The 13,894-nt window shown below is 37.0% G+C and overlaps 1 protein-coding gene across 1 annotated transcript; it reads right to left on the reverse strand.

The window, feature by feature from the left end:
• Positions 1–12,729: 12,729 nt before the first annotated feature.
• On the reverse strand, positions 12,730–13,155 carry LOC147486574 (uncharacterized). Its single transcript, XM_086573776.1, has one exon. The coding sequence runs from the start codon at positions 13,153–13,155 to the stop codon at positions 12,730–12,732; it is 426 nt and encodes a 141-aa protein (XP_086429902.1).
• Positions 13,156–13,894: the final 739 nt, after the last annotated feature.

The following is a 13,894-nucleotide window of genomic DNA, read 5'->3' on the forward strand; positions in this document are numbered from 1 at the left end:
CCGTTGCATAGTCCCTTGCTTTGGTTTATGTTTCTGAGAAGCATTATAGGAGCACCTTCTTTTAGTTGTAAAGAATGATTGGCCATACCGCCGGTTGTAAAGTGTTTAGGAATTCAGTCCGGATACAAAATGTGTTGATTTCCAATCCCAAAGATCCGCTACACATAACGGGTTCCGACTTAAGAACTCATGTGTTTCGCCTGGAACAGAAGAGAGAACATATGAATTTATTTCGTCAGCTGATTCATTTGTAGGAGTTAGAATGCACCTATCTCTCAAGTAGCAAGCTTCAGAATATTTTTTGGAAAAATCTGTGTAGATAGTTTCCACAATTTCATTTATACCGTCTCCTGCTGAATGAATTATAAGGTCTTTTAGGATTTTCACCCAGCTAGGTTCTTCTCCTTCACACAATGATCGACTTGGAAGTTTCTTGATAAGTACCCAAAAGTGTATTATGAAACCCCATTGAGACATATAAATTTGGTTAATTATGTGTTTAATAATCATGAAATAAATATGTTTTCATACTTTTGTAGGTATTTGCAGTAAACATGGAAATATTGGTTAAACCTGTGATAAAACACGAGGAACGGCGTATATATGAATTCTTCCAAATCCGCACAGAAGCATCAAACTTCCAAAGCTCTTACCTCTCGAACCAGGACTCCGAATGCGACAAGAGAGGCTTTCGCCAAGATACAAGCTAAGCTAAGCATAAGTGAATAGCAAGTACAAAGAAGAGGAGCTGACCTGTTTGACGCCGGTCGTAAGAATATGGCCCAGAAATGGACCATACTGAAAGTGTTCTTCCTCTCCGTAGGATCCACGGCAGGTGCAAGAAAGTCTTGTTCACGCCGGGCGTCTTTGAAGTTCCAATGGCGTTATGCGCCGACCATTGAGTGACGGCAAATTGGTTTTCGTGCGGCGAATCCGGTACACGCAGCGATTCGAGCGGTGTTGTACTCTCTCCCTCGAGAAGTGTGTCAAACATCAAATCCCTCATGGTCGGATACTCGACAACAATAATGGTCGGACTATCGAGTTTATCGGAATCAGGCGGTATTCAAATCAACTCCGGTGTGAGTTCACGTTCCAACCCATCGCCCGTAATCCAAAATTCGTCACCCGGAAACCTCCATTGTTGTAAAATTCGTCACATTCGTCACATTCGTCTTGAGGATCTGACGTAAAAAGACTCAACATGTATATACTCGCTTTTTTATTAGCACCCAAAGATGGTGCCCAAAGAGAGTGATATGCACCATCGGACATTTCCTAGTTCGTGACGGGCAATGGATTCCACCAGGCCAACCCCGATCAGTTTTCTATGTGACTGTTTCGGGGTGGTTTGAGGCTATACCATATGTACTAAGGGTAATATTATTATTAGACCATTGCACATTGGTCAAGGATGGTACCGTCCTGAACCCTAGGCCCCCAAAACATAAAGGATAAGCCCCACCGGGCTGGATTGGGTTCGCCGAGCCGACATGAAAGTTGCCTGAGTTAAGCTGTTTTGATGTGTTGTTTTATTTGGACTTCCGGTGTTGTTGACACGTTCTTCTCGACTTGTACATTTGTATATAAAAGTGTAAATAAATAAAAACCAAAGTTAGTAAAAAAAAAAAATTGTTTGAATGTGATTTTTTCATATTCTAGTGTATGGCATTTTTAATGCCGATCGTTTTGATATCTCATCCATTCAATTTGGAGTTGAAACGAATCGAATTTTCACGTTTGAAATTTCGGAACATTTCGGGACATAAAGGGAATTTCTGATATTCATTTGGGCTTGGGCCAAAATTTTGACCCGACCCAAAAATAAAAAATCCGGGTACAAAGCCCACGCGTGAGGCACACACGCGTCCACCTCTCTCATTTCTTCTCCCACAAAAATCAGATCTTGGTCCCCCATCACATCGGCTAGCTGACTAGGGCAGGTGAGGTGAATTCGACGATACGCGACGCTGGCCAAAGTCCACCAAACTCAATCCCCTTCCTCCAGCACCATCTCCTTCACCTCCTCTTGCTATTTGCACCCTCAAAATATCCTCTACACCGCTATGGCAGCACGGCTTAATTACGGTTGAGAGGAATTTTGCAAATCTCTACAATTCGGGATGTTTCACCCATTTTTCGATGAAGAAATTGCTAGTAGAGTGGGAATATCTATTGCAACGAATTCCAGCTCAAGATTACTCGAATATTTAGTGTTGAAATTTTACAACAATGGAGGTTTCCGGGTGACGAATTTTGATTACGGGCGGATGGGTTGGAACGTGAACTCACATCGAGTTGATTTGAATACCGCACATTTATTCCGATAAACTCGATAGTCCGACCCTGTTATTGTCGAGTATCCGACCATGAGGGATTTGATGTTTGACACACTTCTCGAGGGAGAGTACAACACCGCTCGAATCTGCGGTACCAAGATTCGCCGGACGAAACCAATTTGCCGTCACTAATGGTCGGGCGATAACGCCATTGAACTTCAAAGACGCCCCGACGTGGAACAAGACTTTCTTGCACCTGCTGTGGATCCTACAGGAGAGGAAGAACACTTTTCGTATGGTCCATTTCCTGGGCCATATTCTTACGATCGGCCAAACAGTCGGCTCCTCTTGTCAGTGACTTAGCTTAAACAAGGTCTTTCTAGAATTTTGGAATTTTTGAGACTTGTGTTTTAGACCATTTGGGACCCCAAAAGAGCTAGAGATGACATTGAGCATGATAACGCATACCTCCTCCTCCTCTTTCACCACCCGACTGTTTTAATGAAGATACCATGCTACCGAATCAATACTCCTATGGATGCCTTGAGGCACATGAATACTAGTATATCGAGGATGTTTCTTCGCCAGAAGAGATGCTTACTTCCTGAACGACTTCAAAGAAGAAATGAGAAATAGCCAAGGCCAAGCCGTTTCAGAGAATGATGATGGCAACTCAAGAGCAATTCCAAGATCGGTTGCTAGCTGATCTATAGGCCACATTCCGCATCATTTCAAACCAAGTTCGCCGTAAGGTAAGACGAGAAACCCGGTTCATCTTCTCGCTAACCCGAGGATTCCCAATAGTCGTTTATTTCCTTGGTTTAGAAATGACTATGTCATTTATTTCCCTTATGCATTGCATTTTTACTTTTTTAGTGCTAAATTATTATATATCGGTTGATTTCTCATAATTTTGTATCTCCAGACGGTTTGAATGAGAAATTATTTATGTCATGCGAATATAGTACTTTCAAAAATATGAGTTTGCTCCTTGATTCATTGGGCTTACTCTCAAAGCCCAACGGTTAGAACCCAACGGACTGATCCAAACGGTCAGATGCCCAACGGTCAGAAATCAAGTTATAAATACAACTCTCCTTTCGACTTTCAATCATTCCCTTCTCTCACTCTTCACAAATTTTCAATTCCTTGAACATAATGAATCAAATAGACCGATGGGAAAAGGAGCAACGCGAATGGGCTATCACATTAATCGTGATAACAGTGTTTATCATTATTCTCTTGTCACTCATGCATAACATGATCAAGAACATCTAGATCTATGTAACCGGTTTTTTTTTTTTTTTTTTTTTTTTTTTTTTTTTATATTAGTATGGTGTGTTAAATAATTCTCACACATTTGTACATGTTACGTATTAAATAGAGAAGTTCCGTATTAAATATTTGTGTATATTAGTTGTTTTTTCCTCTCTAAAAAAATAATAGTAATAAAAAAATAAAAAATAATAAAAATAAAAATAATAAAAAATAAAAATATATAAAAAATAAAAATAATAACAAAAATAAAAATAATTAAATAAATAAACAAACAATAACAAAGAAAGACCATCCAAAACTCACCAAAATAATTAATGGATACACATGGTGTTCAGAGAAAATCGCACACGCTACAAGGTACACAGAACACTTGTCACACATGCAGCTCGATTATTCTATCCATATTCTATTACTGAGTTATGATCATCATTTCTGAAATTACGTGTAAGTCTAACTACCCTGTGAAACTTTTCTCCGTATTTTCTAACATTAAACACTCTCATTAATTGTATTTGGATATCTGACATGACAAAGAGTTACTGTGGATCCCCTATGATGTTGTTCATAATCACATAGGTCATTAACTACACTTGGACTCCAGATTGGTATAGAATCATAGATTGGCTATAAATCCCTTATTTTTCAGCCATTCTTATTCAAACAATTTTCACCATCCTTCCCTCAGTAATGGCTCAACCAAGAAAAATAACGGCAGAGAAAGACTACCTAAAAACTTTCGAAGAGGGCCGATTTTCTCCTTATTTTGACACCGAAATCATACGTCACGGATGGATTTCTTCTATATCATTCAAAGAAATTTGGTTATTCCCGAGAATTAGTTTTGATGTTCTACCAATTTAGCGGATATGAAGATGGAAAATTCTACTTCAATGCCTATGGACAACGATTGGATTTGAATAAGGAAATGATCTCCGACATACTTCAAATCCCAATACATACCTGTGAATCCCTTTATTCAAGAGTCATCATTTGATTCCGCAAAAACTTTATCATGAGCTACCAGATCTCATGGCGACGTTGAAAATACACATCACATTGTTCTTCAATGCTCTTTGAAACAAAATCAACGCGGTTGTACTCCAATCGTTGGGGGACATAATGTGGTAGGTACATCACACCAATCAAGTCACAAAGCCTCAACTTCACCTACTTTGGATTTTGCAAACTCAAAGAGATGATTTTTGTCTAATCCAACACCTCTGGAACGTAATCACCAAGAAAACAAGAAGGTCAGCACCCCTACCCACTTTAGTAACGCAGATTATGATGCGTTGGGGTTATCCAATAATTTCTCCAGAGACACCCCTTCAAAGAGCATATATAAAAGTACTCCAAACAGACAACTCCGTTGGTTTTTGGACCCCTGATACTCTGATAGATGAGCAGAACAACCCAAGCTCAAATTCTGACCATTTATTTGATGAAAATGCCATGCTGAATATTGTTAATCCCATGGAAGGCATTAAACTTCTTCATCAAGGTTTGAGGGAACTACACGCATTTAATATCATCATCACAACTCTTCAGATTTCCAAGATCGTCAAGCAACGATGATGTTGAACAGAGGAGATCTTGGAAAATCATTCTCAATCCTTGCAAAATCACGCCTCCTAATGGAAAATCAAATTGTACTATCTGCCAGCCAAGGGGACATTCAGATGCAACTCGGCCAACAAATAGAAGACCTAAAAAACCAGTGCAAAATATGCATCTCCAAGATCAATATAAGAATCCATGATATTACTAAGTCAATAAGTATATAATCATATATGTTATTACGCTTTTTCCGTCGCGTCTATGTATCTTGTCTTATCTTTTTGTCTTCTTTTGTATACAATGCTTAGTAGGATTGTCATCATTTCCATTGTGACTAATATCAATTTTAACATGTGCTACAGGAAGGTCTATTTTCTTACATACTCATTTTTCCATACAGCTTGTCGGTATCGTTACACATTTCTTTACTTCACCCACCATGGCATCTTCATCAAACATTGCATCTTCATCATCCATGGTACCTCCCAAACTCATTCCCGAAAGCAATCCTTTCAGTCTATGATGGATTCCAATGCCTATGGCCATCTCTTCCATGATTACATCACAAACATTGGGTGGTCTTCCCTAATTCTTCAACCCCGACCAAACTTATTCTCCGAAGTTTGGTCGCGATACTTTTATGCTAATATGGAAGACACACCAGCATTCAACCATGCGCATGGTTTCTACTTAGACGGGTTCACAATCCGAAGTTGGTGACACACCTCATATCTTTTCTCGAACAACAATTTGCCCTAACTTTGGACCTTCCATACCACTTAACCTCGGCTTGATCTTGGCATTACATCTATCATAATTCTTACCGTTCTTTCAAAGGTGTGCGTTTTTTGACTCTTTGGTGGTGATGGTCTTGAGATCAAACGAGAAGGCAATGGCCATGTACCATGGCTTAACATCACCATTCCATTAGCAAGCATGACCATGAACATGGGGACTGCAATGTTATTTGTACTCCTCGAACATTATGGGAGATTGGCATTTTTCACCGCCAATGAGGCCGCTAAGCGCGATTCAGTGAACTAGCTCGTGGTCATGCATTATTTAACATTTTAGGTTGTGTTGTCCAACCTGAAACGAGCTCGCGACTTTTCAGGATCAAGATATACTTTTACCACCACCGCTTGCGGATCATGAAGACACATTTCCCACAGTTTGCGTACTACTTTTCATAACGGGTCAAGGTGGATTCCATGTGCCCAAAGAAACGTAATCATTCGCCATTGAGGTTTTGTCAATGGAAGGCCCCGCCGACACCGAGGCATGTTCGATGTTACCCAAAGGACTAAAAAGATGAAGACCAATTTGAGGGAATCGGAGACAAAGAATGGGCAGAAATTGGCGCACTATTATCTATCAGCGATGCTAAGGAAATGCATTTCCTTAAAGAGGACGCCAGACCTTCACATCCTAATCGATGGTAAACTAGAGTTTGCCATTGTACATATATCTAGCTAAACCTTATGCTTGGTGTGCTATTGTTTTTCATGTTTCAGATGCTATTGTTTTTATTTCGTTGTGCTATGTTTAGTGTGCTATTGAACATTTTTTTTGTTTTTCTGAATAATATATTATGCTCTCCAACCTTTCTGTTCAAAAGAATCTAGCCCTAATTTTGCTCACGGTTCTCGTGTACTTTCTCTCTTTAATTATTGATCCTTCAAAGACTAAGCATCATTCTCGTTTGGGGGTGCTTTAAACCCAGAGTAAAAAAATTAGGCATCTTGTAGCCTGTATATAGTTTTTATTTTCATATTAATAATTGTACTTAGTGACAAAGTCTTGTTTCCTTTTCAATGATGAAAATTGTCTAGAAATCTCACATTAGTATCCGAATTAGGATTTGATTTTAAGAAACTTTAGATAATATGTATGCAATAGTTTATACATCTTGTCATGAATATTCATGTACTGAGTATCATCAATTGTACATAGCAGTAAGTTTCTGGAACCAACGGTTAGTTACTTAAACTATAAATCCCGCGGAGAATCTAACCAAAAGCCTTGACATGAGTGATTTGTGTATGATGACACAGAGGAGTAGTTTTTCCGATTAGAAGAAATCACGATCTACTTACTTGATCACCACCAAACCCAAGCGAGAACTTAGGCCTTCTTTGGATCGACATAGCTAAAAATTCTTACCTGTTACAAATATTACCGCTTAGTCACTTAATTGAACCTTTCATCAAACCTTTCACTTTCACCACAAAAATTCCTTACCCATCTATTAAAACCAAATAAAAGAACTTACCAAGTGATGAGTATGAGAAATAGGATGAAATGTGGAAAAATAAAGAGAAAGACTTGTCCTAAATATAAGTTAGTTACTTGCTTCAGAAAGAAAAAATAGAATCAAGTTCTTAAGCCATATATATATATATATATATATATATATATATATATATATATATATATATATATATATATATATATATATATAAATCATCAAGATCCGGAGGCTTAAGAACAAGGTTGGAAAAACTTAGTTAGAAGAAGGAAAGGAAACAAGGATTTCTCTAGTGTAAATATATGAAGACCCTAGTCTCTCATACTGTGAATTTTGATTATCCATTTCCATTTTCTTGTACACTATCACCTAAGCCCCACAATACCTAATAAAGACCTCTAGCTCAATTAGGAGTAGGGTGGTGTGATAATAAGTAGTAGACGGATTGATCGACATCGGCTCCTCTCGACCGTCATTGAGATGTGAGGAAACGCGTGCCCACCGCATTAATCGGAGTTAACAAAACCCGAGTGATAAAATTTTGAGTGGAAATGTGTTTCGACACATACCGTGAGAACCCATTTAGGTGCGCTCTCCAAAGGATCCGTAAAACAACCCCGCTAGTATATTTCAATGAAAAGTTCATCGCATGAATAATCATATGTAGATGTTTTAATTATTGAATACATATTAACTTGAGTTTCAAAGAAATCAATCCTCGTTCCCTGCTAAGGAGATGTATGGATATCCGAGATTAATTTAGGAAACGAAGCCACATCGAAGTCGCCAGAGTATAAATGAAGTTTATGAGTATCTTTTCTTGAAAACTCTCACGAGGTTATAACTCGTCCACTAGGGAATTCCTAGTGGTTTAAGGCCTTGTTGCATATGGTCAATGCAACGCATTCTGCTAAACGAGAATTAGTTTAGGACTACACATTTTTGCCACTTATCTATTTTAGTGTCTCTTCTTTGCTTCGAGGACAAGCAAAGTGTCGTTTGGGGTAGTGTGATAAGCACCCAAAAGTGTATTATGAAACCCCATTGAGACATATAAATTTGGTTAATTATGTGTTTAATAATCATGAAATAAATATGTTTTCATACTTTTTGTATTTGCAAGAAACATGGAAATATTGGTTAAACTCGCGATAAAGCATGAGGAACGGCAGATATATGAATTCTTCCAACCGCACGTAAGCATCAAACTTCCAAAGCTCCTACCTCTCAAACTAGGACTCGAATGCGACATAAGAGAGCTACTCGTGATAATCAGACGATGAACTCTACGATAGGCGGGAAGTTGTAAAAGCGCCTAAAAATATCGGACCGCCATCGATCTGCATTATGGACCCTATCATGGGGGCCACAAGATTGGATGAGTCATCAATCATGGAGCATGTCAAGACAAAAATAACAAATTATTGGTGCAAAGTTGACACCTTGCATGTAATTAATTAGATTAGGTGTTAATAGTGAAAAAAAGGCAAGGTGTCACTTTGTTTAAATGTGGTGGATAAAAATAAATTAATGTGGTTTGATGATTCACGTGGGAGGAAATGAGAATTCTCTCAAATGGAGAAGAAATTAGATAAGGGTGGGGGACACTCCATTTACTCCCTTGACTTATTTTCCTTACATGGCATTATTTTAGTTCCTTAGTGAAAAAAAATGAGAGGTTAGTTTTTAGTTTTTATAAGAAAAGCTTGTAATAGTTTTAATGGAGGAAACACTTGTTTTCTTCTAGAAAATAAATAGAAGTGAGTTTGATTGTTTAGCTTTCTCCTCTCTCTCTTTTTTGTTTTTTTTAGTTTATAAATCCTTGTCCCAAGGATCATGAGCTAACTTCCCTTTTGGGGAGTTAATCCAACTCATGTGAGGGTAAATCATTTTTGTTGGTTTGGTAGGTTGTTAAGAAGAACAACTAGCTCTACACCCTATCCCAAAATGATAGTTGGTGTAGTGTCTAGTTAGGAATCAAAGCAATGAGCTTAGAGATAAGTCATTGCTTAGTTCCACTTGCTAGCATGTGTGAGCTCTTAAGTGAGTCACATACATGCTAGGGATCAAATCTTTTCTTCTATTAGGGGCTTGTCTATGAGTCTAGGAATGATCAAATAACCTTTTTCAAATTTACAACTAATGATAGTTTCACATGAGTAGGATTAACTCTCCACCTTTTCTTTCAAATCTTTATTTTGGTATTAAGTGCATGTTTTCAAACTTTAATGTCTTTCTTAATGTTTGTGTAGGAAGGAAAACCTAGCATCAATATTATAACCTTACTCCTTAGTTCCCTTTATTGTAACATCCAATTTGTAGTTGTTCTAAAACTTTAGGTTAGATCGAATCCTTATTCCTACTCTACGAAACGAAGATCGTGAGTAAGGAACTTTGAGTGCTTTTGCATCAATTTAGAGAGTTCACACCTCTAAGTAGTAGTAAACAAGCATATATCATTTCCCATCACCAATATCCAAGATCCATTTGTTGAATTCAAGATCCTGATTTGCTAGAGTCTTTGTTACTAAACGATATATTTATGGTAAGTCGAAAAATTCTGAAGTGAAGCCATAAATACGACTGCTAATGAAGTAGACACAATTGTTTCTCTTGATCCTTTCTCTACAATAGGCAATGTTTGTCCTGAAGTCACCTCCAAAACCATTGTTTTCCCTCCAAATGGTTTGTCCTTTAATCTTATATCAGTCTCTGACATTATGTCTCTGAAAGTGGCATCAACAGCTTCAAAGTCATTTTTTTTACTCATTGGTGCTTCATCCCATATGATTAGATCAGTTTTGTGAATCAAATATGCCAAGTGGGTGTTTCTACTAATATTGCAAGTGCTGAAGTGATCTTGTTCAATTGGAATTTTGAACCTTGAGTGAGTAGTCTATCCTTGGTAAAAGAAGTCTTTGCTACACTGATGAAGGCACAACAAGTACTATCTTCCTCTGACCAGGATCAAGAAATTTTGTTAGCTTGTGTTCCATAGATAAGTCTTTCCCCTGTACCACCACTTCCATATACAAAGTAAAGACCTCCAGTATTTTCCTAAACTGCATTCATGACAACATTAAAAACTTCACTTTGTTCAACATTCAATCCAAGATGAAGCTGCTCAAATTGTGCGGAGAGAGTAGCACAATCATAATTTAACTCCTCTTGTATCAGTCTGTTATCAAGTGCATTTGGTTTTGGAATATCAAAACTAAATTCTTTTAGAGTTCGACCGTTTTCATTCATTAGAATCTTAACTTCACAAAGTGTAAATTTTTTTCAGCTCTTCTTGAGATAAGGTTAGGTTATCGTTACCTTGCTTTACTTTGTCAGAATCCAAGTATATCGCCCGAAAGTAGCTCCCAATTTTATTCCACAATTCAACCTAATCTGATACCTCACGAATAATAAGAAGCGTCACAAACAATTGTCGCGAATGAGTTACTATTAGACCACTTTTCTCAAGATCTTGAATTGCTTTTATGCCATTCACCGTCATCTTGTAGTAGGCCTAGTGCACTACATCCGATTTGTAACTGGATGAGTTATGCCATTCATTGTTCTAATGTCTTCAAAACTTTTGGCACCCTTTGACTATATTTAGAAGCATATGATATAAAAATCTTTCACCTTGTGTTGGATGTACATAGTATATTCTACCAATCTTTAGTCCCCGTTCTCTTTTCGTCTGCACTGTAGAAAGTGCATTGTAATAAATCAGACCTAAAATATAGTTCAAAATATAAAAAAAAAAACTATTTTAGAAGCTAAAAACTATTTTGTACAAACCTTATCATCTTTGTGCCACACAAATAATAATGTAAAGTTAACATCGTCAAATGTCTTCCTTTCTCATTAACTTGATTAAAAGATCCACTCTGTGAACATAGTCCTCTTTGATTTGTCTCTTTCAACAATTTCAAAGGTATCTTCATTATCATGAAATATAATATTTTGATCATTCTCAAGATGGAAACTCATCCTTTCAACAAATGGATATCGGAATTGAATGTCAAATTCAAGATTCTCCAACTTCCTTCCGAACTGCATTACACAACGACATTAGCCTAGATAGTGCTTGATCTCATCAACTTCATGAATAGTTTTTCTTTTATTCTCATCATATTTCAAATTTTCTTCAATGATGCATGTAGCCCTATCTTGTCCTTTTGCTACATACTTAAACAGATATTTAACCATTCGGTGTAGTTGCAATACTTAACGTTGATGTGGCATTGAAATTTTCTACTAAATGTTGGGTTGTAAGGAACAACCCATCCATTGTCGATTTAACCGGGTTTTTATCACCTACCATGGTACCGCTTGTTGTTTCTCCTTCGATACACAACAAAACCTTTTTCATCAAATGTTGTTTCACTTTGCAAAACCCCTTTGGATAATGTCTTGAACATTTTTTTCTTATCATTCATGCACGAAGAACCACTTTTCTTGTTTCCACACGGTCCATGAATCATTTAATACGGACTATAGTTTTATATAGCAAGGGTTCCCGCTTTCTTTGTCCGCAATTCTGCTGATATTAGTTTGTCTATATCCGTTCCATTTTTTGGCTTGTCATCTCGATGTAGAAAAAGCAAAATGTGGGCATGTGGCAATCCTCTCTTTTGAAATTCTATGACATACAATACTAACAAAAGAATAAAACATAGGATTTGTTAGTAAACAATGGTTATGTAGCAAAAACAAAAACATGGAATTTGTTATGCAATATTTATAAGTTATATAGTAATAAACATAGAATTTTTTTTATAAATATATCATTCATGATTACTTTTTTGTTCAGGACTACGCCGACTTTCAAAATAAGTTATACAGAATCTATCCAAGTAATATGAGCTGATCTAAACAGGTACACTTTCTTAGACATTACTATGGTTACATTGTCTGATTACATACCTGCAATTACTCTGCCAAAATGTTCTCCTTTGTTAATTTTTTTTCATTATACATTCCAATTTTAACTTGAATGCTCTACAACCAACGCCCTGAACGCCATGCGGATTTAGGCCAGGGTTTAGTTCTAGAAAGCTTTTAATTTCATCCCAATTTGGATTGCAAGTGACTGTTATAAAAAGATCAGGTGGCCCAACCCATCTACAAATGGCAATGGCATCCTGATATGTCTGCACCATGTATCTGGGACCCCCTGTAAACGATGATGGAAGGATCAAACGCTTCCCAATTGATGCTGCCGACGTATTACCTGCAATTCGAAGTGAAGTTAGGTAAAATTTTATTATGTTTTAAATTAAGTTAAATGCTATTTATTTGTTCTTACTATAATACCTGCTGTTACTGCATCCATCAAATTGATGTACAATTCAGATTTGATTGTTGCTTGGTTCACACAGTACCAATGTAGACGCTGATCTTCCATACTTGTATAACCGCTCTACAATGAAGGATAGAGGAAGACGCCCACCAATCCACAATGTAGGACCTTCTTTTAATTCTTTTTTGTAGTATGAATGCATAATATTCCCTCATGGTAACCATATTCCTTGTTTTCAGATCCATATTCCTTGTATTCCCTTCGGCCACTGTCTTTTTACTCCTATATAGGATCCCTAGTCTATAGCCATCTTCACCAAGTGGGAATAATATATGATACTGCAAGGCCATAAATTTGGGATGTAACTCATTTATTCTTTCAAGTCCACCACCTTGTGTTTCAACAATTATATCTCTATAATCAAGAACATCAAATCCATCTCCCATAATCAAAGCCGCTACTTCAGCTTGAAGTATGCAAATTATATTATCTGCCATCACTTTGTCGATTATTAATAAGTCTTAGACTTAATTGATACCATATCATCCTCTTTAAATCTGTCTCTTGCCATTCTAAATGACTGCATAACTTTATTGTATTTATCAAACATCAGATCAACCCGTCAACAATTGTTGGATCTCAAGACTTTCCTCGTCTAGAGGTATAGCTTTCATTCTATTGCATCTTTCATTCTCAGTGTCATAGATATATAATTGAGCAAACTTAGGTGGGTGGTTTTCAATTGGTAGAAGTGAACCAATTTTATGATGATTCCCGCCGCTAATTCAAGGCATAAGACCCCCCACCATTGTTTAATGTTTTGTCTATTTCTCCACCTGTAGAAGTAAATTGGAATATGCAGGTTGTATCGTTCATATACACCTTTGAAAATGTGAAGATCTTCTTCCTCCTTGTAAGTCCATAAGCTGTCTTAAAAATGTAGGCATCGTCTCCAAAAGTGGTATTTGAACTTTTCCATTTCGACAACAAATGGAAAATGTTGGAAAAGCTTGATTTTCCTTATTGTTTCTTTCACCCTCCCACATAATTGCTCCACAAGAAGAACACTCTCTAGTAGGTGGTCCAAAGTTATGCACACCTAAAAACAAATAGCAAACTTAGCATAGAAACATTGATAAAGAGCTAAATGCACATATCAATAGTAGAGTTAACAATATTATAAGCTAATTGTGAAACCTTTTCTATATTGGTATATATCTGTTAAAATTTTAATAT

This window comes from Coptis chinensis, chromosome 7, assembly GCF_015680905.1.
Source record: "Coptis chinensis isolate HL-2020 chromosome 7, ASM1568090v1, whole genome shotgun sequence".
NCBI lineage: Eukaryota > Viridiplantae > Streptophyta > Magnoliopsida > Ranunculales > Ranunculaceae > Coptis > Coptis chinensis.

Coding starts and splice junctions, on each gene's coding strand:
- LOC147486574 (XM_086573776.1), bottom strand. CDS start 13,155: ATGGCAGATAATATAATTTGCATACTTCAAGCTGAAGTAGCGGCTTTG.